This window comes from Pongo pygmaeus, chromosome 15 (assembly GCF_028885625.2).
Source record: "Pongo pygmaeus isolate AG05252 chromosome 15, NHGRI_mPonPyg2-v2.0_pri, whole genome shotgun sequence".
NCBI classification, from domain to species: domain Eukaryota; kingdom Metazoa; phylum Chordata; class Mammalia; order Primates; family Hominidae; genus Pongo; species Pongo pygmaeus.
The window spans coordinates 20,183,616-20,208,426 of NC_072388.2; the positions used below are offsets into that span (position 1 = coordinate 20,183,616).

General features: G+C 36.1%; 1 protein-coding gene and 1 gene segment (V, D, J or C); both read left to right on the forward strand.

Moving 5' to 3' along the window:
- Positions 1 to 24,811, forward strand: part of LOC129012897 (T cell receptor alpha chain MC.7.G5-like) — a 595,859-nt gene that overhangs the window by 75,011 nt on the left and 496,037 nt on the right. The window lies entirely within an intron of this gene.
- On the forward strand, positions 21,699 to 22,298 carry LOC129012906 (T cell receptor alpha variable 23/delta variable 6-like). The segment is given in 2 exon segments: positions 21,699 to 21,816; positions 21,964 to 22,298. Coding segments are annotated over 2 exon segments (387 nt in total).

Here is a 24,811-nt window from a genome sequence, read left to right on the forward strand (position 1 = left end):
ACAAAAATTGTGAATTTCTCCTTAGCCCTCTATTTGACCCCTGGAGGGCGTTGTTGCCTAAATTGGAAATGGCTTTTCTGTAAAAGATTAGAATAAGCTTCTTCCTTCTCTACAGGTTAAAGAGGTGTCCTTTCTGACTGAGCATTCTTTTAGACAGCGATGTATAAAGAATCTCAGACACTAGAGGCAGGCAAGTTTGTCAAGAGAGCATATCTTACTAGCAGTTTCTACAAGATCCCTAAGAAGAAGAAATCTAAATCCCTGCCATTTCTCCTTAGTTTCAACCTGGATTCAAGTTACCCCGTTGTCAGATTGTGTCTGTGGGGAATCTCCTGGAAAGGTGCATGCTGCACCTTCATTGCTTGGCTAGATCTTATTGTGTGTCTTGATGCTTGGGGTAATCCTGTTCCCAAGTGGGTATCATTCCATTTTACTCTCTTGTCCACAAATGGAGCATTGTCTATTTGACTCTGAATACAGACTTTTTGTGTTAACTGAGTTCACTGACACAGCATTGGCATTGTAGGAAAAACCAGTGCCCAGTCTGTGACCCAGCCTGATGTTCATGTCGGTGTCCCTGAAGGAGCCCCTCTGGAGCTGAGGTGCAACTATTATTGATCTTCTGTTCCAACATATCTTTTCTGATATGTGCAATATCTCAGTCAAGGACTCCAGCTTCTCCTGAAGTACATATAGGGATATAGGGTTGTTTCAGGAATTAATGGTTTTGAGGCTGAATTTAGGAAGAATGAAAACTCCTTCCTCCTAAGGAAACCCTCAGCCCATTGGAACGACATGCTGAGTACTTCTGTGCTGAGTCCCGCATTGCCTGGGACTGTAGTGGGGGCTACATACAAACTACCTGAGACACATAGCTTAAATAACTGAGGATGTCAGCCTCAGTTATTTTCAGGAAGTTGACGTGTTCTGTGAAAGCAAACAGTACAAAGAAAGTAGAATCCTGTCTAGCATTTAGTTCCTATGGACATCTTAGATTTCTTTAATTTATTTTCTTATTTGCCATTTTGCAAAGGAAAGAGCTTGTACCTGATTCTAGAAGAAATTAGACTATAGGATTTGTAACAAGCTGGAGGAGGTGATTTGCACCATGTTACTTGAGATAGTGATGGACTGAGATGACTTAAGGTTGGCCATGTGGATTGGTATAAGGCAAATCAATTTGCTTTTAGTTATTAATCTCATCTCTCATGCAATCAGAAACCCAGAATGAGTGTTTATTTCAAGTTGTATTATCTACAGATTATTTTACCTGGTATCCTGACCTCAGTGAGCTACAGTCCTTTGAGGAAAGAAGCCTCTTCAAAGGACTTCAGCTTACTGATGAAAGTATTTGAGACTGGGAGACTTAATTAAAGCTGACATTTAAGGATGTGTGCAAGGCCATCTTTCCAAAGACAATATAAGTAAAAAGGGAAAAAAAGACTTTATTTTTTTAATCTGGTGGTCCCCAGCAAAAGGCAATCTAAATTAAACACAATATCATGGCAAAGCTCCATGTGGAATCTTGGGGTTGGTTGTTCTATGGATGACCTGCCCTTTATTAGTTCTACCCAGATTACCTCTCTCCTGTTTTTCTCCCTTTCAATTCAATTTCCCTAATACTTGCTGAGTGTCCAATAACTATTATTGATTCCTTAACCATATTTAATTATTTCTCTACACCATTCCTCATAGTGCCAATAGTAACTATTTGCAACGTTCTTGAGCAGTTAATCCAATGTTGTGCCTGCAGAACTTTTATTTCTACTTCAGTGAAAATATAGGTGTTCTTATTTTTCGCCCCCTTTGCCTCCAAATCCATTTACAGATAATTATTATTATTTATGGAGTCTGGGGCAAAAGCAAAAACAAATTATTTTCATAACTTTTAAAAACAGCTAATTTTATTTTAAACCATTAGAATAATCTAGTAAACCTAAAAAGCAAAATATAAATAATAATTAACAATGAATAGTTTTAATAAGATGTATTTAAATAAAATTAGAATTTATTTGTTTTTAAGTTTAATTAGATTACAATATTTAAAATAAATGCTAGTTTCAACATCCATCTAGTTGATAAAGAAGCTAATCAGTGTCACTCTTTATGCAGATTCAATCTAGGATAAATAAATGCAATTTAAAACTAATGTTGTTGAATATTACAAAGTGTTCCAGCAATCATGAGCAACTATAGTGAATACTATGCTGATTCATGAGTACCCTGAAGAACCACAAATGAGTACATAAGAGATGCAAGAAAATAGATCCTCAGCACCCTTGGGAAACAGTATTTCTTTATGTAAGAATCTATTGCCTCCATGCTGAGAGGGAAGATGGGGCTAGCTAATTAATTTTTTCCTTCTCTTCCTTGAAACCCCTCCACCCTTGGCCCCAATTCCAAATCAGAGTCATATGAAGTCAATTAAGACGTATGGAACCAAAAAATTTAAAAACAAAAAGTGTTAATGCTGGCAAGGACATGGACAAGAGGGAACCCTTGTACACTGTTTGTAGGAGTGTAAATTAGTATAGCCACTATGAAGAACAGTATGGAGGTTCTTCAAAAACCTAAAACCTGAGCTACTATAAGATCATATTTACTTATTTTTCTACACCATTCCTCACAGTGCCAATAGTAACTATTTGGAACGTTCTTGAGCAGTTAATCCAATGTTGTGCCTGCAGAACTTTAATTTCTACTTCAGTGAAAATGTAAGTGTTCTCATTTTTCATCCCCTTTACCTCCAAATCCATCTACAGATAGTTATTATTATTTATGGATTCTGGGGGAAAAGCACAAACAAATTATTTTCGTATAAACAGAGTCTGCCTCCTATGGCAGGAGCGGCACAACCCACAAATATTTATAATATTCAAAAAGGACAAAGGTCAAGGTATGTGAAGAGGTATTTTTCTCAAATCTGAAAAATGGTGTTAGTGGTTTTTTACAGATTGTGCCCGGTCCGGAGTGACAGAGACAGCCTGTGTTCTTCAGTACGTGTGTGTGTGTGTGTGTGTGCGTGTGTGAGATTGGGTGGCCCTATAAAATATGAGGCTCTGGGTAGGGCTCTTGCCTGATTCTAAGGGTCATATTTTCCAGAACCTTGCTCATCTTCTCTCCTCCTTGTATTTAGAACAAAGGGTCACTTTTCAAAGTTTGCCATCTTTGCTTTTGTTACTCTCCAGTCTTGTCACCTCCACAGAAGGCATGTAGCATCACATCCCCATCAAGTCACATCCTGTAATAGAAGTTTGACGTAATTGTTACTGTCTTGGTGCTCATGTGGTGTTTAAGGATGCTTTTTAAAAATGATATCCTGTAAACCTTTATTACATTCAGAGAGATGTTTGTCTCCTCACTATATCACAAGCTCTATGAAGGAAAAACCGCATCCAATTCATTTTTTTTTTTAATTTCCAAGGTCTCAAACACTCTTAAATATATTGGTTTTACTAAAACTGAATCAAATTAGTGAGCTCATATTTTTTCAGTTCATAGGTATGAATTAAATGGATGTTATAACTACATTAAATTACATTTAAAGTATTTATCTTCATAAAAGCCACCGTGGGGTCTCATGGTCCTATTTATGGTACTCTTCATTCTGTGGACACTTCTGTTGGTTCAAGTCAACCCACAGGTACAGCTCTAGGAAAAGACAGCTGGGCTGAGCTGTCCATATATGCTGAGGAAGATGTGCTCTTTCTCAAGGTTTTAGCACATCAGGAGGCACTATAGGCTTTTCTTAAATTGAGGGACGACTCTGAAGGATCTAGTAGTGAATAGTTGTTGAAAGATCTGAGAAATAGATTGAGTATAAGGATGAGGGCCAGTAATAGTAAAGACGGAAGAAAAATTATGTGTAAGGACAAACTAAGTCATTATCAGCACATAAGAAACATATTTTTGCTGAGTATTTTCAATTGTAGCTCTGTCCTCTAAAACAATATAAATGACATATGAATATTCAAGTTCTAGGTTATATTTGAAATGCATATATATATATCTATATTTAAATTTTTGTCTTTGTCTATATCATTATCTTTATCTGTATCTATCAGAAAATATTCCTGGATCAAACAGAATCATACACAGCAAGAAGGAAAGTGGAGAATTCCAAAGAAGAGAATTCAGATTTTAAAAAATTTTTATTTCCTAAGATTTCCTAAGAAAAAAATATGAACTTTTATTTCGCAGGTCCAAAATTATTTCTAAACTGTTGAAAGCCATCTTTTCTTTAGTTTTCTTCTGTCCCTTTCCTGTAACTAGAACCCCCTATCCTCAACCAAAAATAAATAAATAAATACATAAATAAAGGAGAGAGAGAGAAAAGGAAGAACATGGAAGCAAAAGGTAATGATAGAAAAGTGAGAACATGGAACCAAAAGGTAATGATAGGAGAAAGTGGAAGGAAAAGAGCAAGACAGAAAAAAAATAAAGAAAAAAAGATTTACTGGACTGTAAGATGAGCTATAAAGGAAGTTTGTATAAAACAAGAATCAGAAAAACAAAACATATTGCCCATCCAGAGTAACATGTAGAAAAAATATTTGAATTGATCTTATTTTTTCTCTCACAATTTACAGTCTTACTAGGGCCATTTCTTATAACAATATTTACCACAATTCTTGATTATTTCAGGAGAGTCCTAATCCACATATTTCATATATTCTAATAATAAAAATTATTACATATATAATACGTAACATGTATGTTCTTATTACTTTACATGACTGGAATGACTTTCACCTAAATTAATTCATTGGTTAATAAAGACCCTCTTGTCAGAACACATTCTTGTTTTGGGGTTTTAAACTGTGGACACTCATTCTGTGATCCCCCCCAGGCTCGAATTAGTATTAGAGTTGAGGCACGTTCTTTCACATTCTTTACACATTCTTTACTATATCCAGAATTATTAGAAAACTTCCCTCAGGTTATGGAATAATGACCTTTCTTTTTCCCTTCCACTCCACCCCTTTCCACCCCGGTTCTCAGCCAGGTTTAAGCCGGCTGGTGGGGCTTCCTGTCACCGAACGCTGTTTAAAAACTCAGTAGCATCTGGGCGTGAGCAGGCTTTGTCGGGTGGAGCTGATTGGTTGCAGGAGAAGCAACAGTTCCAGAGCCAAGTCATGACACCGACCTCCCCAAGGTTTAGTTAAGTATATCTTACGGTGAAAATGCCCGGAGCAAGAAGGCAAAGCATCATGAAGAGGATATTGGGAGCTCTGCTGGGGCTCTTGAGTGCCCAGGTTTGCTGTGAGTTGGGGCTGTCCAAGGTGGGAATCCAAAAGGATTTAGCAGCTGCAGCCTTGTTGAGGGGAGGAAGGGAAAGGAGTTAGTTAAGTCTTGCAGTCTTTCTATTCACACAATCTGTGGGGGCATTTTCAGGGTTTTCAGATATTAAACTCCCCATCACTGATGACTTTTTCTCCATTTCTGACCAGGTGTGAGAGGAATACAAGTGGAGCAGAGTCCTCCAGGCCTGATTCTCCAGGAGGGAGCCAATTCCACGCTGCGGTGCAATTTTTCTGCCACTGTGAACAATTTGCAGTGGTTTCACCAAAACCCTTGGGGACAGCTCATCAACCTGTTTTACATTCCCTCAGGGACAAAGCAGAATGGAAGATTAAGTGCCACGACTGTCACTACGGAACGCTACAGCTTATTGTACATTTCCTTTTCCCAGACCACAGACTCAGGCGTTTATTTCTGTGCTGTGGAGCCACAGTGCTCCCCAGGCACCTGCAGCCTGTACACAAACCCCGACCTGGGTTCAGTTCCTCTACCAGTAACAACTACATCACGAGGCCACGACAGCAGCATTTGCACAGCTTAATATTCCTTTTGTACATAGGTAGAGTTTTAACCACAGATTCTTTTTGGCTCTACAGGTTTGAGACTTTGGTCTTTATTTTCCCTTTTCAATACACACCTCCTCCTACCCTATAAATATCTAACTTGGAAGGAGTAGAGTAGCTGATAAGAGGACAGAATCAAAATAAATATTTAAGTGACAGTATGCAGGACTCCAAAAGGGTAAAAAGTAAAAAGAGTAAAAAGAAAAGAAACACCATTCCAATAAGCGTGTTGTTAGACATTAATTAGACCGTAATCCAGCTTAGTTGTGTGTCTCAAGCACATTCAAGTCTGCCTCACCACATTATGTACCAACAAACAAGGGCAAATATTTGCATCCTATCCCACTAGTGCAGCAAAGTAAAATTTCTTTGAATATTAACATACTGAGAAATAGCTCTGGAGAAGAAACTTTAAAATGTTATGTTCCACTCAACTAGTCCCATATGTGTTTTTCAGCTTGTTGTATAACCTAGAATATGATCTATCCTGGAAAATATAACCATGCATGCTTGAGAAGAATGTGTAATCTGATCTTGGGTAGATAGATGTCTGTTAGGTCTACCTGGTTTTTGTGTTGTTCAAGTCTTCTATTTCCTTGTTGGTATTCTATTTGTCCTATCTATTATTGAAAGTGAGGTATTGAGTCTTCACCTGTTATTCTTGAGTTTTCTGTTTTTCCCTTCAATTCTGTCAGTTTTTGTGCATCGTGTATTTTGGGATATGTCATTAGGTGCATATATGTTTATAACTGATATATTCTTAATGGATGCCCTTTCATCATTATAAAATTTCCCTTTTTATCTCTAGTAACATTTTTTGATTTAAAGTATACTTTGTCTAATAATAACATAGTGACTCCAGTTATAACTTTTTCTATCCTTTTACTTTCAACTTATTTGTATCTTTGTATCTAACTTGTGTCTCTGACAGTGTATAGTTGTGTGTGTATGTGTAGCCATTCTGATAATCTCTGCTTTTTGATTGGATTGTTTAATCCATTAACATTAAATGTTATCATTGATATAGATTGTATCTGGCATTTTAATTTTATTTTCTTTCTGTCTTATGTCTTTTTTCTTCCTCTGTACCTCCTTAACGGCTTTCCTTTGCATTAGGTGAATATTTTATAGTATAATATTTTAATTCCTTTATTTTTTCACTATGCTTTTTCAATTATTTTCTTGGTGGATGTTTTAGTACTTACAATATATATACATCTAAACTTGTCAGAATTCACTTCAGATTTTATGCTAACTTAACTCCAATGGGATTTTCAGATGTCACTTCTATAGAGGTCTATTTCTTATTCCCTTTATTATTGTTATTCATTTTATATGTATATATGTTACAAACAATAGATTATTATAATTATTTCTTTATATAATTTTTATAATTATTTCTTTATATAATCTTATGTTTTATAAGCTGAGAAGGAAAGAAGAAAAGCAAATATATATTGAAGTGTTTGTTGTTAACCTTCTTACTTTCATTTCTGGTTCTCTTCATTTGTTCCTGTGCACTTAATCATAGCCAAAAGGTCGAGAAGTGATCATTTGTTCCTGTGGATTCAAGTTGCCATCTCATGTCATTGTCTTACTCCGATATAGTTTTGCAATCTTCCTTTCTCCTTTATTCTTCTATTGTCAAATATATTACATTCCTATAAGTCCAATAATATAATTATATATGTATTGTTTTATACAGTAGTTATTTAAATCAGTTAATAGTAGAAAGGGGATAAATATGCAGTCACACTATCTTTTTAGTATGTGTGCGGATGCAAATTACTGTTTGAAGTCCCTTGCTCCCAGCCTGAAGATCCTCCTTTATTATTGCTTGAAGGTAGGTCTGCTTGCAATAAATTCTCTCAGTTTGTATTTATCTAGGAGTGTCTTTATTTTACCTTCATGTCTGAAAGATACTTTTGCTGAATATAGGATCTTCATTGATGGTATATTTCTTTCAGCACTTTGAATATATCTTCTCACTGCCTTCTAGTTGTGTTGTTTTTGTTGAGAAGTCAGCCGTTAATTTTATTGAGTTTCTCTATAAATATTTGTTTTTCTCTTTCTACTTTAAGATTCTATTTCTCTTTCAACATTTTTGCTATGATGTGTCTGAGTGTGGATCTGTTTGCATTCATTTTACTTAGAGTTCACTGAGCTTCTTAGATGAGTAGATTAACTTTTTTTTTGAATCTGGGAATTCTCAGCCATTGTTTCTTCAAATTTTTTTGTTCCTTTTTCTTTCCTTTCCTTTTTCTGGTACTCTCACTATGCATATATTGGTGTGCTTAATGATGTACCACATTTCTCTGAGTCCCTGTTTATTTTTCTTTATTCTTTTTTCTGTCTGTTTTTCAGATTGCATAATCTCTGTAGATGTATCTTTAAGTTCACTGATTCCTTGTTCAGGGAGCCCAAACCTACTGTTTGACCCTCCAGTGAATTTTTTATTTGGTTATTGCACTTTCCCAACTCTAGAATTTCTATTTTGTTCCTTTCATAAAAAATAATTTTTACCACTTTATAGATATTCTCTGGCTGATAAGAAGTCATCATCATATCTTTTTTACTTCCCTAAGCATGGTTTTATTTCTTTGAGCATACTTAAAACAGCTGTTTCGAAATTTTTGTCTGTGAAATCCAACATCTAAGTCATAGAAAAGGCAGTTGCCATTACCCAATTTATTTCTCTTGTGTAAGAATCACACTTTCCTGTTTGGGGCATATCTTATAATTTTTTGTTTTAAACTAGACATTTTAGATAACATATTATATTAGTTTTCTATGGCGCTCTTATGGGTTGAATTGTGTTTCTCAAAATTCAAGATGAAATCCTAGCTCCCAGTACCTCAGAATGTGACCTTATTTGAAAATAGGGTCATTGCAGATGTAATTAGTTAAGATAAAGTCATTAGAATGGACCCTAATTGTGATGGTTAATGTTAAGTGTTATCTTGATTGGACTGAAGAATGCCTAGGTAACTCATAAAGCATTGTTTCTGGGTGTGTCTGTGAGGGTGTTGCCAGAGGAGATTGATATTTGAGTCAGTGAACTGGGAGAGGAAGACCCACACTCTGTGGGTGGGCACCACCCAATAGGCTGCGCAGCTAGAACAAAGCAGGTGAAAGAAGGTGGGATAACGTTGCTTGCTGAGGCTTCTGGCTGCCTACTTTGTCCCATACTGGAGGCTTCCTTCTGCTTCTCCTGTCTTTTTGTTCCTGGACCAAACTGAGGTTGGAGCTGCTATTTTTTACAGCCAAGTAACGAGATGCAGATGAACTGGAGAGGAAGAGAGTTTTTATTTCTGTAGTCAGTTACAGGGACACGGCCTGGAAATTATTGCCAGACTAACTCAAAATTACAAAGTTTTTTGAGAGTTTTATATACCTTCTAAGTTATATGTCTACGTGTAAGTGGGCATTCATTTAAAGACATAAGTGATTAACTTCTTTTAATCTATAACTAAGGTCATTTAAAGACATAAGTGATTAACTTCTTTTAATCTATAACTAAGGTCATTTAAAGACATAAGTGATTAACTTCTTTTAATCTATAACTAAGGTCTGAGTCCTGAAGACCTTCTTCTAGAATCTCAGTAAGTTTACTTAATCTAAATGGGTTTAGGTGCTGAGGTGATTACACTTATCTGGTCTCATGCTAAATCACAGAGGTTTGGGGAGTTCCTTCAGACCTCCAATAAATGTGTTTGTGGAGGCCTGGAGAGTTTCTTCAGACCCCCAATAAAACTTGTTTAATCCTAAAGAGGCCCTGTTAAGAATTACTCCGTTATTTTGTCATGCTTAAAAGCCCAGGAAAGTCCTAGGCAAAACCCTTGGTGGGCTTTTGCTACATTCCAGCCTTTGGATAAGGGTACTGGCTTTTAATATTTATCTTAACCACTCAGTCAGTACTGAAACAGTTGTTATGGAGACCTGCCACACTTGGACATCAGACTCCAGGTTCTTTGGCCTGTGGACTCTGGGACTTGCACCAGTGGCTTGCAGGTGGCTCTCGTGCCTTTGGCCATAGACAGAATGCTGCACTGCTGGCTTCTTTGGTTTGAGGCTTTTGAGCTTGGACTGAACCACTACCAGCTTCTCTTTTCCCCAACTTGCAGACGGCCTATCGTGGGACTTGGCCTTGTAACTGTGTGAGCCAATTCTCCATAATAAATAAATAAACAAACAAATAAATAAATAAAGTTTATTAGGGGGAATTGGCACACACAATTACAAGGCCAAGTTTTATATATATATGTGTGTGTGTGTGTGTATGTGTGTACATGTATACACACACATACACACACACAGACACACACATACACATATATCCTACTGGTTCTGGAGACCCCTGACCAATACACTAATCTAATATGACGGGTGTCCTCATAAAAAGGGAAAATTTGGAAACACACACACACAGAGGGAGAACACCATTTAAAGATGAAGGCAGAGATCAGGGTGGTACTCCAACAAGCCAAAGAATGCCAAAGATTGCCAGAAAACCATGAGAAGCTGGGCAAGAGGAATGGAGTAGATTCTCATAGCCCTCACAGGGAGTCTCTCAGACTTCCATTCTCCAGAAATGTGAAACAGTAAGTTCCTATTGTTTAAGCCACCTAACTTGTGGTACTTTGTTATAGCTCTAGCACACTAATAAAGCTGCTGTAACTGCAAATTTGGTAGCTTAAAACCAAACAAATTTATTCTCTTACAGTTCTGGAAGCAAGAAATATGAAACCAGTTTTACAGGGCTACAGTCAAAGTGTTGGCAGGGCTGATTTCTTCTGGAGGCTCTCAGGGAGAATCTGCTTCCTTGCCTTTTCCAGCTTCTGCCGTCCACCTGAATTCATGGCTCATGCTCTTTCTTGAATCACTCCAAACTTTTGCTTCCATCATCACATCTCCTTTCTCTTCTGGGGCCACATCTTCCCCTGTTTCCCTCACTTGTGATTATATTTAGGGCCTGCTCAAATAATCCAAAATATTTTTCCCATCTCAAGATCTTTAATAATGTATTCAAAGACATTTTTGCCATATAAGGTACCATTTGCAGGTACAATTTGCAGGTACCAGGCATTAGGGCCTGGTTATCTTTGGGGATGATTATTCAGGCTATCACATATAGTGACTCTGGATATTGTGTCTCTACCCCATCCAGGGCTTGTTGTTATTTGCTTGTTTATTTGTTGTAACAACTTGACTATTTCAGTTAAGTCCATTCTCCTGCAGGGTGCAGCCTATGATGTTATTCCTCAGAGGACAGTCTTTGGTATGTGTGCAGACATCTTGATATGACAGTGGTTTCAGCAGTGTTTTCTTTAACTGTCTTTCTCCCTGATTTTTCTGTTAAACTACCTGCCTCAGTTTGTATTACACTTAGCCAAGAGCTCCACTGAGGAGATGTTGACTGATTGTTATATTATTTTCAGTGGCACTCTGGGGCATACATTTCTCCATAGTCTGATTCAATTAAATTCAGGCCCCTTTGCAGAGGTAATCTTTGAGGCCAATCTTTGAAGCTTCTTATAACCTCAGGAGGACTCTTCCCAGCTGTCTTTATTCCTGGTTCTCTCTATTAGATTTTTAGCTAGTCATCTGTGGTTTAGCTTGTTGCTCTAGTGGAACTACCAGCCTCCTCTTAATTGCTTACCACAAAAGTCTTCATTCATTTCAACAGTACCCTTAAGGCTTGGACTTCCTGAAGCTCTGTTCCAAATAGAGTCTTCCTAGTGGAGAGCGCTCTGTTCTTATAACTCCTTCTCTCCCTGGGCACAACTTCTGTGCCCCTGCTCTAGAGCAATGTGAGAAGAGACAGTGCTTTTCTTTCCTCAGAGTGATAACCCTACTTTAGGAGCAAGGTGCTTGATGGGGGCAGTATCCCATGGCCTTCTTGCTTGCCTCCCCTGGTATGAAACCTCCACCTTATGAGCAAGCTGGGGTGAGGGAAATAAGGACCCAGTATTCTTGCTCTGCCATGCCAGGGTAGAGCTTCTGCCCTAAGAGTAGGTGCTAGGAAGTGAAAAGGAGCCCTAGGCCTTTCAGCTTCCCTGGCCCAGAATAGGACTTCTGCAATACAAAGTTGAGGAAGATGAGAATTGTTGGCAGACTGTCCCTCCCAGGCAGATATCGTAGCTCAACACTGGAATCTGAGGGAAGAGGAAGCCCTGTATTCTTGGTTGTCCCCACCTGAAGTAGAGTTTCTATTATGCTGAGCTCTGTGTGGTGGGGGAAGTAGCAGTCATGGCTCAAATTCCAAGGATTTTGTTCTTATGGTGATTTAGTAAATTTTCCTGAATAGATAATTCTCCCATTTGCTATATACTCAGGACAATTTCCAGGGACTTAAGTTTCTAAAATATTTTTTACCAATTAATAGTGTTTTGTTACTAATTAGGGAGAGTAACCATGAACCTCTTCATATTGCAATTCTGAAAGTCATAGCCTCCCATTCATGATGATATCACATAGAACAGGCCTAAACAGAAGATAATCAAAAGTTCAACTTTTCTTTGACTTTCTCCATTGAGAAATAAAGGTGAAGCTCCCAGCTTGTTTTGATCCTAAACCTGACACACATATAATTATTCAAACACATCATGTATCACCATCATAAAATAAGCATGTATTCTGAGAGTATTAAAGATGAAAAACAAGAACACTATATTTTCTTAAATCATAGTTTTTGTAGGAAGGATGGAGTGAGGTAGAGTAAACAAGTTTAGGATTGCCTAGTTTGAATAATTTCAGTGGGCTCTGAGGCCAGGACTATCCCTAGTTGCCTGGTACCTGGCCATGGGATGCTTAGGGCAGGGGGAATAGTGGATGGAGTGTAGGAGCCTAGTGACAGCCTGATAAAGGAGGTGCTTGGAGTATGGGCTCTATATTAGTTGGTTTGCATTTGAAAGATGTGCTCCCAAGTGAGTCTTTACTATCTCTAGGAATTAGCCAGAGATGGTTAAGGCCCTTAGATGTCAAAACATTTGGGTAAAAAGACGTGGTTAATACACCAACACTGTTGGAATATGAGACCTCTCTATGCCTCACTTTCCTTTGGATACTCTTGTTCATTCATATTTTTTCTTTACTTTTCCTATTATGTTCCTTTTATGATTAATAATAACTTGCCTAAGTCTAGTCTTTACTAGAGACAACAATCATCAACTTAATTCACTCAATTCTCCAAAGCTAATGTTATTACAGCCAATTTGAAAGGGTATGTAATGTTATTACAGCCAATTTGAAAAGTGATAAAAGGGTATGGTACGCTAACACTACCAATAGTGATACTCTTTGTAGGCATTCCATAGGTGAAAAAAGTCCTTACATTACAAAAAGTATAACATATGATGGTCATTATTTGTCAAGAATGAATTCCATTTGAGTTCCATTCAAAATGGAATTTTCGTTTCATACCTACAGCTCCTGGGAACTGTTTTCTGTTTGGGAATCAGTCTCTTCATTGCCAAAACAGCGCCAAGGCCAATCCTTCTGTAAGTCTATTTGTTAGGCTATTTTAAAGGCATGACCCGCAACAATCCTCAGTGGAGCATATTATTTTACAAAAATCATAAAGCAATGAAAATCTTTCTGAAGAAAAACTCCCGAGGGTAGTGACACCATCCATATCATTAAATAATTTGCAGTGGTTATCGAAAAATATTTTCTCACATTAGCTAACATAATAAATATAGTAGTATATCCAAAATCTTGGAATCACAGCAAGCCAGTTAAAATTTCTTAATCCAAAGGCCTATGTGTAGTAGAATAGTCACATATTTTTGTGGGGCCAATCAGGGAGCGATCTTTGTCATTGCTAATACTTCATGTTGACTCTACATTAATACTGAAGATGAGTAAAAACACTTTTAGCATAGATAGATAGATAGATAGACAGACAGACAAGTAGGTAGATACATAGATGAGACATAGATAAAAAAGCAACCTAGTTATGTAAGATAGACTCAGAAAATCATTTGGACTTGTTTTTTTTAATCAAGTCTGGGAAATCTTGGATCATGGTTGCAAAGTATCTTACCCTTTTTATAATATTTAATGTTTCAGATTTATTCATTTGTTGCATGGCTCTGTTGGGGTTCTAAATATCACTGTCTCCACAAATTGTTGAGCAAATAATCCAAAGACAAAAATTCAATAAAAGTCATGCTTATAAATACACAAACTAAAAATCAAATCTCTACAGGCCAAAACTCTTTGTCAAGAAAATCGACAATAGTGGAGAAGACCTGGACAGTTCTTGAACATCTTTTCTGCAGCTTTGGCTGCATAAGGACCAAAAGGGGATGGGGGGTGGGGAGAGGGGAGGAAAATAAAATTATTCCCATAGATTTAGGAAAAGATAGATTGTTACACAGCCATAATAAGTAGCCACCAGAACCAGTTTTATACCTGTTCAACTGAATAACAACTCGTCTCAATGAACATGCCTTTGCAAGCCAGCTAATCAATGTCAGCTTCTGGCTTCTGAAAGTCAGCCAGTCAGTGCCCCTGAGTGCCAAGCAATCAGCAATAGCCTCACCCTAGTGACTCTGTTTCTGCAGATAATGTTAACTTATTTATACCTCTGAAGTTTGCCAATCCCTGAATTCCATGCTTCCACAAAACCCAGTATAAATCAGCTATCTGTTGTGCTCAGCAAGACTGTGTCTGATTTTCATAGGTCTCCTTTGCTATTATTTCCAATAAATGCATGTGGTCTTTTTATTTCACACATTGAGTAGTGTCAAATCCTTTTACAGCTGCCAAAGTATATTTTCTTGTGGGACATTTGGACTTGGACAACTTTTCTTACTATTTTTCTTCAATGCTCAAAACAAACCTAACATAAGGGATATTTATTCTTGTTTGAAATGATATTCAGCATCAGCAGAAATAGTTGACATGCTATCAGAACTTATAAAATCAACATTTACTATTATAAGAAAATGAATCTCTTTGCAGATCATTCCAGCCAGAATGGTGATGTTTATTGCTTTGTACATCATTGAAGTCACTGATTCCAAAATCAGCTATTTCAAAGCAGTTGTGGATTACATTTAGGGTGATTGTGTCCCACATAGCATAGCAACAAGATTCTTCACTGCTATCAAAAACATTCCATTAAAAAAATCTATACTAGAAATATTTCTTCTTATTTTACATAACATACTAAGTGCTTCTAGCATAAAACTTTTAGGTAATTAATTATGCCTTCATCTAAAAACCGCATATATATTATGGTACTAGAGGACAAAAAAAGATATTGCAAATACTGAAATAAGTCTCCAGTTACTTTGGGCAGCACGTTTATCAAAACAGATTTTATCTATTTTGGCAAGCTATTCTCCTCTCTAATTGTAGGAGCCATCTCCCAAACAATCATCCAACATCGGTGGATTTAACTTTAAATATACATATAGGAGGTATGTGTATATATAGGGGATTTTCAAATTTTTCTACAAATGGTTTTACTTTCTTATTAGTTTCAGCATTATAGCACAGTCAGACTTCCTCTTAATGAATGTATATATGTACATATGTATGCATAATATATGCCTGTGTATATATTTTTCCTTGAGAAAAATGCTTTTCACCAAGAACTAACATCTGGCTTGGCTGAAGATTATAGAAGAGCCCCATCTTATAATTATTAATTATGCACATATGCACATGCTTATCCTGAATAGATCTGCAGATTTCAAGCCAAATATTAGTAGCCAAAAGAGTTTCTGCAGATGCTGTATATTTTAGAGTAATGGCATAATGTTCTGACAATGCCAACAATTGACCCATATCTCCATTCAAAATGTAATTGTATTACTCTTTTATTTAGAAAAATAATTCAGATCTAATTTTTTTCACTCTAGATTAGTAAAGCAATCTAAGAATTTCGTTTTATAAATTTACCTTTTGTTTCCCCTCTCATTCTTTTTACCTTCCTTGGCAGGCTGTTTTTCTATTCTGTTTTGGTTTTTAAGATATACACACACACACACACACATACACACACACACACACACACACACACACAGAGATATACCTTGGAGATAATGTGGGTAGGGTTCCAGATCACCATAATAAAGTGAATATCACAATAAAGTAAGGCATACTTTTTTTTAGTTTCCTGGCACACATAAAGGTTTAAAATATACTGCAGTCTGTTAAATATGCAATAGCATTATGTATAAAAATGTACATACCTCGACTTAAAAATGCTTTATTACTAGCAAATGCTAATTATCATCTCAGGCTTCAGAAAGTTGTTACTTTTTTTGCAAATGTAGGGTCTTGCCTCAATGTTGGTGGCTGATCAGGGTGGTGGTTGCTAAAAGTTGAAATGGCTGTGGCAATTTCTTACAATAAGATAAAAATGAAGTTTGCCACATCAATTGACTCTTACTTTCATGAAAGATTTCCCTGTAGCATGCAACACTGTTTGATAGCATTTTACTCAAAGTAGAACTTTTTTCAAATTGGAGTCAGGATAAAAAGAAGGAGGTTAATGGTTACAAAAATACAGTTAGAAGAAACAAATCCCACTATTTGATAGTACAGTAGGGAAATTATGGTTAACAATAATTTACTGTATATTTCAAAATAACTAGAAGAAGAGAATTGTAATGTTCCCCAAAACAAAGAAAAGAAAAATGTTTCAAAGAGTGGATATCCCAATAACCCTGATTTGATCATTACACATTGTATACATGTATCAAAATATCACAAATGCCCCAAAATACATACAACTATAATAAATTGATTTCAAAATCTTTTTTTTTTTTTTTTTGAGACGGAATTTCGTTCTTGTTGCCCAGGATGGAGGGCAATGGCACAATCTCGGCTCACCGCAGCCTCTGCCTCCTGGGTTCAAGCGCAGCCTCCGCCTCCTGGGTTCAAGCGATTCTCCTGCCTCAGGCTCCCGAGTAGCTGAGTTTATAGGCATGCGCCACCACGCCCAGCTAATTTTGTGTTTTTAGTAGAGACGGGGTTTCTGCATGTTGGTCAGGCTGATCTCGAACTCCAGACCTCAGGTGATCCGCCCACCTCAGCCTCCCAAAGTGCTGGGATTACAGGCGTGAGCCACTGCGTCCAGCCTAATTTCAAAATCTTTTTAAAACTACTAAGAAAATTTAAAAAAAAAAGGAAGTTAATCATCTCAAATCCTGCCACTGCTTTATCAACTAAGTTTATGTAATAATCTAAATCCTTTGCTGTCATTTCAATAATGTTTACAGCATCTTCACCAGAAGTAGATTCCATCTTAAGAAAGCAATTTCTGTGCTTATCCATAAAAAGCAATTTATCATTTGTTAAAGTTTTATCATGAGATTGTAGCAATTCAGTCACATCTTCAGGCTCCACTTCTAATTCTAGTTCTCTTGCTATTTTTAACACATCTGCAGTTACTTTCCCCACTAAAGTCTTGAACTTCTTGAAGTCATCCATTTGGATTGGAATCGTCTTCTTCCAAATTCTGACAACATCGATATTTTGACCTCCTCTTGTGCATCATGAATATACTTAATGGCATCTACAGTATGAATCCTTTCCAGAAGCTTTTCAATTTACTTTGCCCAGATCCATGAAAATACAAGCACGTTTTATTTTATTGCAACTATTTCTTGAAAACACTTTTTTTAACCCATTGAATTGTCTTGGTATCTTGCTTGAAAATTAATTGAATATGAATTTGTGAATCTATTTCTATTTTGTTTCTTTGATCTACAAATTTTATTTTCACAAATACCAAACTGTTTTGATTACTGTTCTTTATAATGTCTTGAGATCAGGTAGGGTGAGTCCTTCAATTATGTTCCCTTTAAAAATTGTTTTAGTGGCCGGGCGCAGTGGCTCACGCCTGTAATCCCAGCACTTCGGGAGGCCGAGGCGGGCGGATCACGAGGTCAGGAGATCGAGACCATCCTGGCTAACGCGGTGAAACCCCGTCTCTACTAAAAATACAAAAAATTAGCCGGGCGTGGTGGCGGGTGCCTGCAGTCCCAGCTACTCAGGAGGCTGAGGCAGGAGAATGGCGTGAACCCGGGAGGTAGAGCTTGCAGTGAGCCGAGATCGCGCCACTGCACTCCAGCCTGGGTGACAGAGCGAGACTCTGTCTCAAAAAAAAAATTGTTTTAGTTATTCATTAAGGTTTATTTTTTGCATTTCCATATAAATTTTAGGATTAGTTGGTCAATTTCTATAAAAAGGCCTGCTAAAATTTTGAGTGATATTGCATTGCACTTACAGAAAATTGGGGGTAGAACTGCCATCTTGAAGCTATTAAATCCTCTAATTCATGAACATGATATATCTGTCCATTTATTAAGTTTCTTTAATTTTTGTCAGCATTGTTTTTGAACTTTTCAGTGCAGAGGTCATGGACATCTTTAAGAAAACAAAAAGGCCATTGACTCGAAGAAACTATTTGAAACATGTAAATTATTCCAAAGTCTTGTGTACAGCATATGTAAAAAGCTCTTACAACTCAATAAAAGAGAAGAAATGACCCAATTTAAGAATTAACAAAATATTTTCGCAGAATCTTCACAATAAAAAGATAAAAATGACCAATAAACACATGAAAAGATGCTCTACATCAGGAGTCAACAAAATATGGCCCATGAGCCAAATTCAGCCATCCACCTATTTTCATAAAGCTTTATTTAAACACAGCGATGCTTGGGTTTTTTTTAATGTGTTACCAATGACTTCTTTCATGCTGCAATGGTAGAACTGAGTAGTTGCCATTGAGACTGAATCACCTGCAAGGCTTAAAATACTTACTATTCAACCCTTTATAGAAAAAGTTTACTGACTCTTATGTCATTAATAATCAAGGAAGTGCAAGTTAATACTGTAATAAAATATATAGCCACTATATGGAGCATTTATGCTATATAATATATATATGCTATATATATGTTATATAATATATATATGCTATATATGTTATATAATATATATATGCTATATATGTTATATAATATATATATGCTATATATGTTATATAATATATATGCTATATATGTTATATAATATATATATGCTATATATATGTTATATAATATATATATGCTATATATATGTTATATTATATATATGCTCTATATATATGATATATATATTTCATATATATGCTCTATATATGATATATATATTTCATATATATATGCTCTATATATGATATATATATATCATATATATATGCTCTATATATGATATATATATTTCATATATATGCTCTATATATGATATATATATTTCATATATATATGCTCTCTATATATATTTCATATATATATGCTCTCTATATATATTTCATATATATATGCTCTCTATATATATTTCATATATATATGCTCTCTATATATATTTCATATATATATGCTCTATATATATTTCATATATATATGCTCTATATATATTTCATATATATATGCTCTCTCTCTATATTTCATATATATATGCTCTCTATATGATATATATATTTCATATATATATGCTCTATATAAGATATATATATTTCATATATATATGCTCTATATATATGATATATATATATCATATATATATATATGCTCCTATATAGCCACTATGTTGGCTAAAAGTGAAAAGATGACTACTATACCAAGTGTTGACAAAGATGAAGTGTAATTAACTAAGTTAGATCTATTTAAGAATATATTCACTTTAGTGTGAAGACTTCTCCCCGATCTGATGTTGCCATTATGTGAGGAAGGAGACCCCATGCAGTGACTCCATCTGACGGCCAGTTTCTGCCTCTGAAGGAACCCCAGAGCAGTTGCGGTGTCACTGTTTCAGTAGCCCTGTTCTCTCCTGGTACCTCCAGCATCCCAATCAATTCCTCCAGATCCGCCTGAGACATACCTGACCTCAGCAAGGACAAAATCTCCTTTCATCTGAAGAAATCATTGGCTCAAGAGGACGACTCAGCCACTTATTTCAGTGTCCTGATAGATGTAGGGGTTGCTGAACAGTTAAGCTGTAGGAAATTGTTTGATGTAAACTCCCTATGTGGCCACAAGGGGGCAATGCTTCTTCAAAGAAGATTAACATTTGTCCAAATACACATATTCAGCAAGTAGCCAGAGATTATCCTTTTAAAATCTAGTAAATTATCTCCTACTCTGTCTCAATTCACGTGTCTGTTTCATTCAATGCATCTATGAATTTATCCATTCATCTACCTAACTAGTATCTGTATTTATTCTAGTCTAACAGAGTGGAAAACATCACTTTGGAAGTCAACACTTTTTTGAATTATACATGTTATCCTTCAAGCCCACATTAACTTCTCTAGTATAACTTTATAAGGTTTTCACCCACATACAGCCCAATATCCAGTCACACTAATCTGTGCCTAATATTCCCTTATCCATTCTTTTTATGGGGAAATCTATCATGGTTTGAGGCCCTGTTCAAGCATCTCCCCATCCGTACTCTTCTTTGACTGGGTCCAGAAACAGATTTCATCACTCTTTCGTCACATCATCTAGACACACTGGTGTCTTTGGCAGGTTCCATTGGCTGATACCTGAGTCTTGGGACTAGGTTGACCGAAGACTTGGACTGTGTCTCTTTCGTGAATGAAATGAGGCCCAAGTACTGCCTAATTTAGTAGGCACCTCGTAGACAGTATATATGTATTGAAGATATGCATATATAAATTAAAAGAAAAGAAAGCACATCAAAACTTAAACAACTTTTAAAAAGCACCTTAGGGTACTGGGGAAGAAAAGGTTTGGATTCTAGATTGAGGAATGTGGAACATTGTCTCCTATTGGACTGGGATGGTGTTTTCTTTGAGTGGATTTGAGATGACACCAAATATAAATACAAAAAAATCATTTTTGTGCTTCTGAAAAAAATGTGCTTCTCATGTTATTTTAACTTATATGATTTATAATACAGATCATCCCTATTTCAGGTCTGCTTTAGAATTTATCTTCAATTTCTCCCTTGTATCTTGCCTGTGTTAATATCAAAAGTTAAATTTATTCTTTATATTTTCATAGTTGATCGATTTTGAAGTGTGAATAAAATATCAAATGTTTATTCAAACTCAGGATAAGAGCCACCAAAAGTGACTGCATTACTGGATGGTTATAGCTCTGTATCTTCTGTATTCTGCAGAATTTTTCTATCCTCTCTTATCCATTTAAAGATCACAGCTCCTCCAGAACAGGTAATTCCAGTATTTCCTCATTTCTTTTTCTAGGTACATTTAAAAAAATATTTAATTTACCTAATCTGTAATTTAGAAAAAATATGGAGAAAAAATAAAATTGACTTAATTGTATTATATCATTTCTGAGGATCTTCTAAAATGTGGAATGAATACATCTGAAAAATTGTAATAAAATTTAAGTTCTCTGAGGACAAAGGGACCATATATTCTCTATGTTCTGATTCATGACCTTAGCTTGTAATGGGATATTATGCCCATTGTGTGCCCTCAATAAACTTTATTAATATTCACAATAAAAAAGAAATGCCACTGTACATGTTAATCTTGTGGTTTCACAGTTGTTCCTCTCTTCCACCACTGTAAAATAAGGCCCTTTCTATTGACATATCCAGCCATCTTAAAGGTCTGAGGAAAAGTTGAGGGGGCTTGAGAGACAGAAATTATAAACTGATACTTATCTGTGTGTAAAGAAAGGATTACTGATTCCCAATGAATATATCTTCAGCAATTCTAAATTTGGACAAAGTGGGGAAGTGCTTCCTTTCACAGAGACAGCTTTAACTGAAAGCACTTGTGAAAGGGCGGGGCCTGCTGAAAGAATTCAGTTGAGGGTGAATTTACAGAGTTTCAGCTGGTTGGGAAGACCGGAAGACCACCTGGGCTGTCACTGAGTTCTGGTGCCAGGAGGAATGGACAAGATCTTAGGAGCATCATTTTTAATTCTGGGGCTTCAACTATGCTGTGAGTAATGGAAGAGAAACTTCAGGATATGTTACTAACTTGGGTGGATGAGAAAATTGGGGTACAGACAGACTCATGCAGGTAGACCTTTTAAGAAGAAAATATTATTCTGGGGGCCTAATGACATTTTGTTATCTCTCTAAACAGGGGTGAGTGGCCAACAGAAGGAGAAAAGTGACCAGCAGCAGGTGAAACAAAGTCCTCAATCTTTGATAGTCCAGAAAGGAGGGATTTCAATGATAAACTGTGCTTATGGGAACAGTGCATTTGACTACTTTCCATGGTACCGACAATTCCCTGGGAAAGGCCCTGCATTATTGATAGCCATACGTTCAGTTGTGAGTGAAAAGGAAGAAGGAAGATTCAAAATCTCCTTCAATAAAAGTGCCAAGCAGTTTTCGTTGCATATCATGGATTCCCAGCCTGGAGACTCAGCCACCTACTTCTGTGCAGCAAGCACACAGTCCTCCCCAGGCACCTGAAGCCTGTACCCAAACCTGCAGTTGAGGCTCCAGCCAAACCCCACAGTGGAAGCTTACTTGGGCAGAGATGTAGCCTAGTTTTCATCTGCATATGCAAGTGATAAATAAATGTATAAACACTAGTGTGGCAGTATGAGAATGGTAATTAAAGAAAAGAAACTTAGCTTAATAAACGACCATCTCTAACAAATTTTTTATTATAGTTACAGTATTTGAAATTGTTATAAGCATCCAACCAGTTGTGGGGCAACTGGGACTTTTATGCCCTGCTGATGGGATGCAAATCAGTAGTATGACATTGGAAAATCATTTGGCAGTTTCTTATAAATTGCTCTTGACATAGGACCAGAAATTCCACTCTTAAGTATTTATCTACAATAAATGAAAATATATCTTCACACAAGGACTTTTGTTTACAGCAGTTTTAACCATAATAGCCCCAAGCTGGAAACAACCCAAATGTCCATTAGCTGGGGAATAGAAAAATAAATTGTGGAATATTCCTATAATGGAATACAACAGAGCAATAAAATGCAATAAGCTAGTGGTATGGGTAACACATGATGGATCTCAGAAACTTTATGCTTCATTGAGTGAATGGTTAAATATACTGTGGTACATATCCACATAATGGAATATGATTCGTCAATAAAAAAGCATGAATTATTGATGTGTGCAACAACTTTAATGAATCTCAAGGTCATTATGTTGAGTGAACACAAGTCAATCTCAAAGGCTATACAATGTGTGATTTCACTTGTATAACACTATCAATATGTAAAAATTACAGGACAGTGGTTGCCAGAAGTTATGGATGGGGAGTGTGTATATAGGGAGTTTATTTAGGGTGATGGATGGAATAGTTCTGTATCCTGATGTAATTGTGGTTAGGGAAATCTATATATATGATAAAATGTCACAGAAGTATATATCAGAAAAAGAGTGCATATAAAAATTGGTGAATCCAATAGCAAAGACTTGGAATCAACCCAAATGTCCAACAATGATAGACTGGATTAAGAAAATGTGGCACATATACACCATGGAATACTATGCAGCCATAAAAAATGAAGAGTTCATGTCCTTTGTAGGAACGTGGATGAAACTGGAAACCATCATTCTCAGCAAACTATCGCAAGGGAAAAAAAAACCAAACACCGCATGTTCTCACTCATAGGTGGGAACTGAACAATGAGAACGCATGGACACAGGAAGGGGAACATCACACTCCGGGGACTGTTGTGGGGTGGAGGGAGGGGGAAGGGATAGCATTAGGAGATATACCTAATGCTAAATGAGGAGTTAATGGGTGCAGCACACCAACATGGCACATGTATACATATGTAACAAACCTGCACATTGTGCACATGTACCCTAAAACTTAAAGTATAATAATAATAATAAAAAAAAAGTTATTTAAGCAAAAAAAAAAAGGGTGAATCAGAATAAGATCTGTAGTTTAATAAATACTATTGTATCAATATAAATTTTTCTGGTTTTGATACTAGTACATAATGATAATGGTACATAGCTATGGTTATGTAAAATGTTATCATTAGAGAAAGCTGGGTGAAATGTGCAAGAGAACTCTGCGTTATTTTTGCAACTTCTATGTGAGTCTAAAATTATTTCAAAATAAAAAGTAAGGATGTGGAAAAAAGATTTTTAATAAACATTTACAAATTTTTGAAATATAAAATTTTGGAATGTAGAATTTTAGAACATGGTTGGAACATAAACTGGGCAACCACTTTGGTGGATTTTCATAAAATTAAATGCATTTCTACCACAACCCAGTGACTCACATCTAGGCATTTACCCAAGAAAAATAAAAACATGTCAACACAAAGACTTGTACAAGAATGTTCACAACAGTTTCATTCATAATAGCCATCAATTTGAGAAAACATCCATAAACAAGATCCTAAATCAATAAATTTTGTGTCACACACATTCAATGGAATATTAATCAGCAATAAAATGGCCTGAACCACTGATACACATAACAGTACAAACAAGCCTAGATTATATAATGCCTAGCAAAATTGCCAAATACAAAAGGGTATATACTGTTTGATTCAAGTTATGTGAATTTCTAAAGTAGACGAATTAATCCACGGTGAAATAAAGCCAAACAGTGATTACATCTGTGAGGGGGAATTATTTGGGTGGAGCACAATGAATTTTCATAAGATAAAGGAAAAGAAATGTTCTATTTCATGATAGGGGTGTGGTTTACAAGGCTGTTTACAGTTTTCAAAACTCATCTAACTCCATACTTATGACTCATTTATTTCACTATATCAATTATACTTCAATTAAAAATAAAGTACAGAAATTAATCAAATAGGAAACAAAAACAAAACAATTAAGGGAAAATCCAATGCCAAATAAATTTGAAGAAATAAAAGAGTTAAATACTTGATAATGTTGATAATGAGGAAAATAGAAAATAGTTAAACAATGCAGTACACTGAATTCTGGCCCCCAAAGATGTCCATGTCATAAACCCC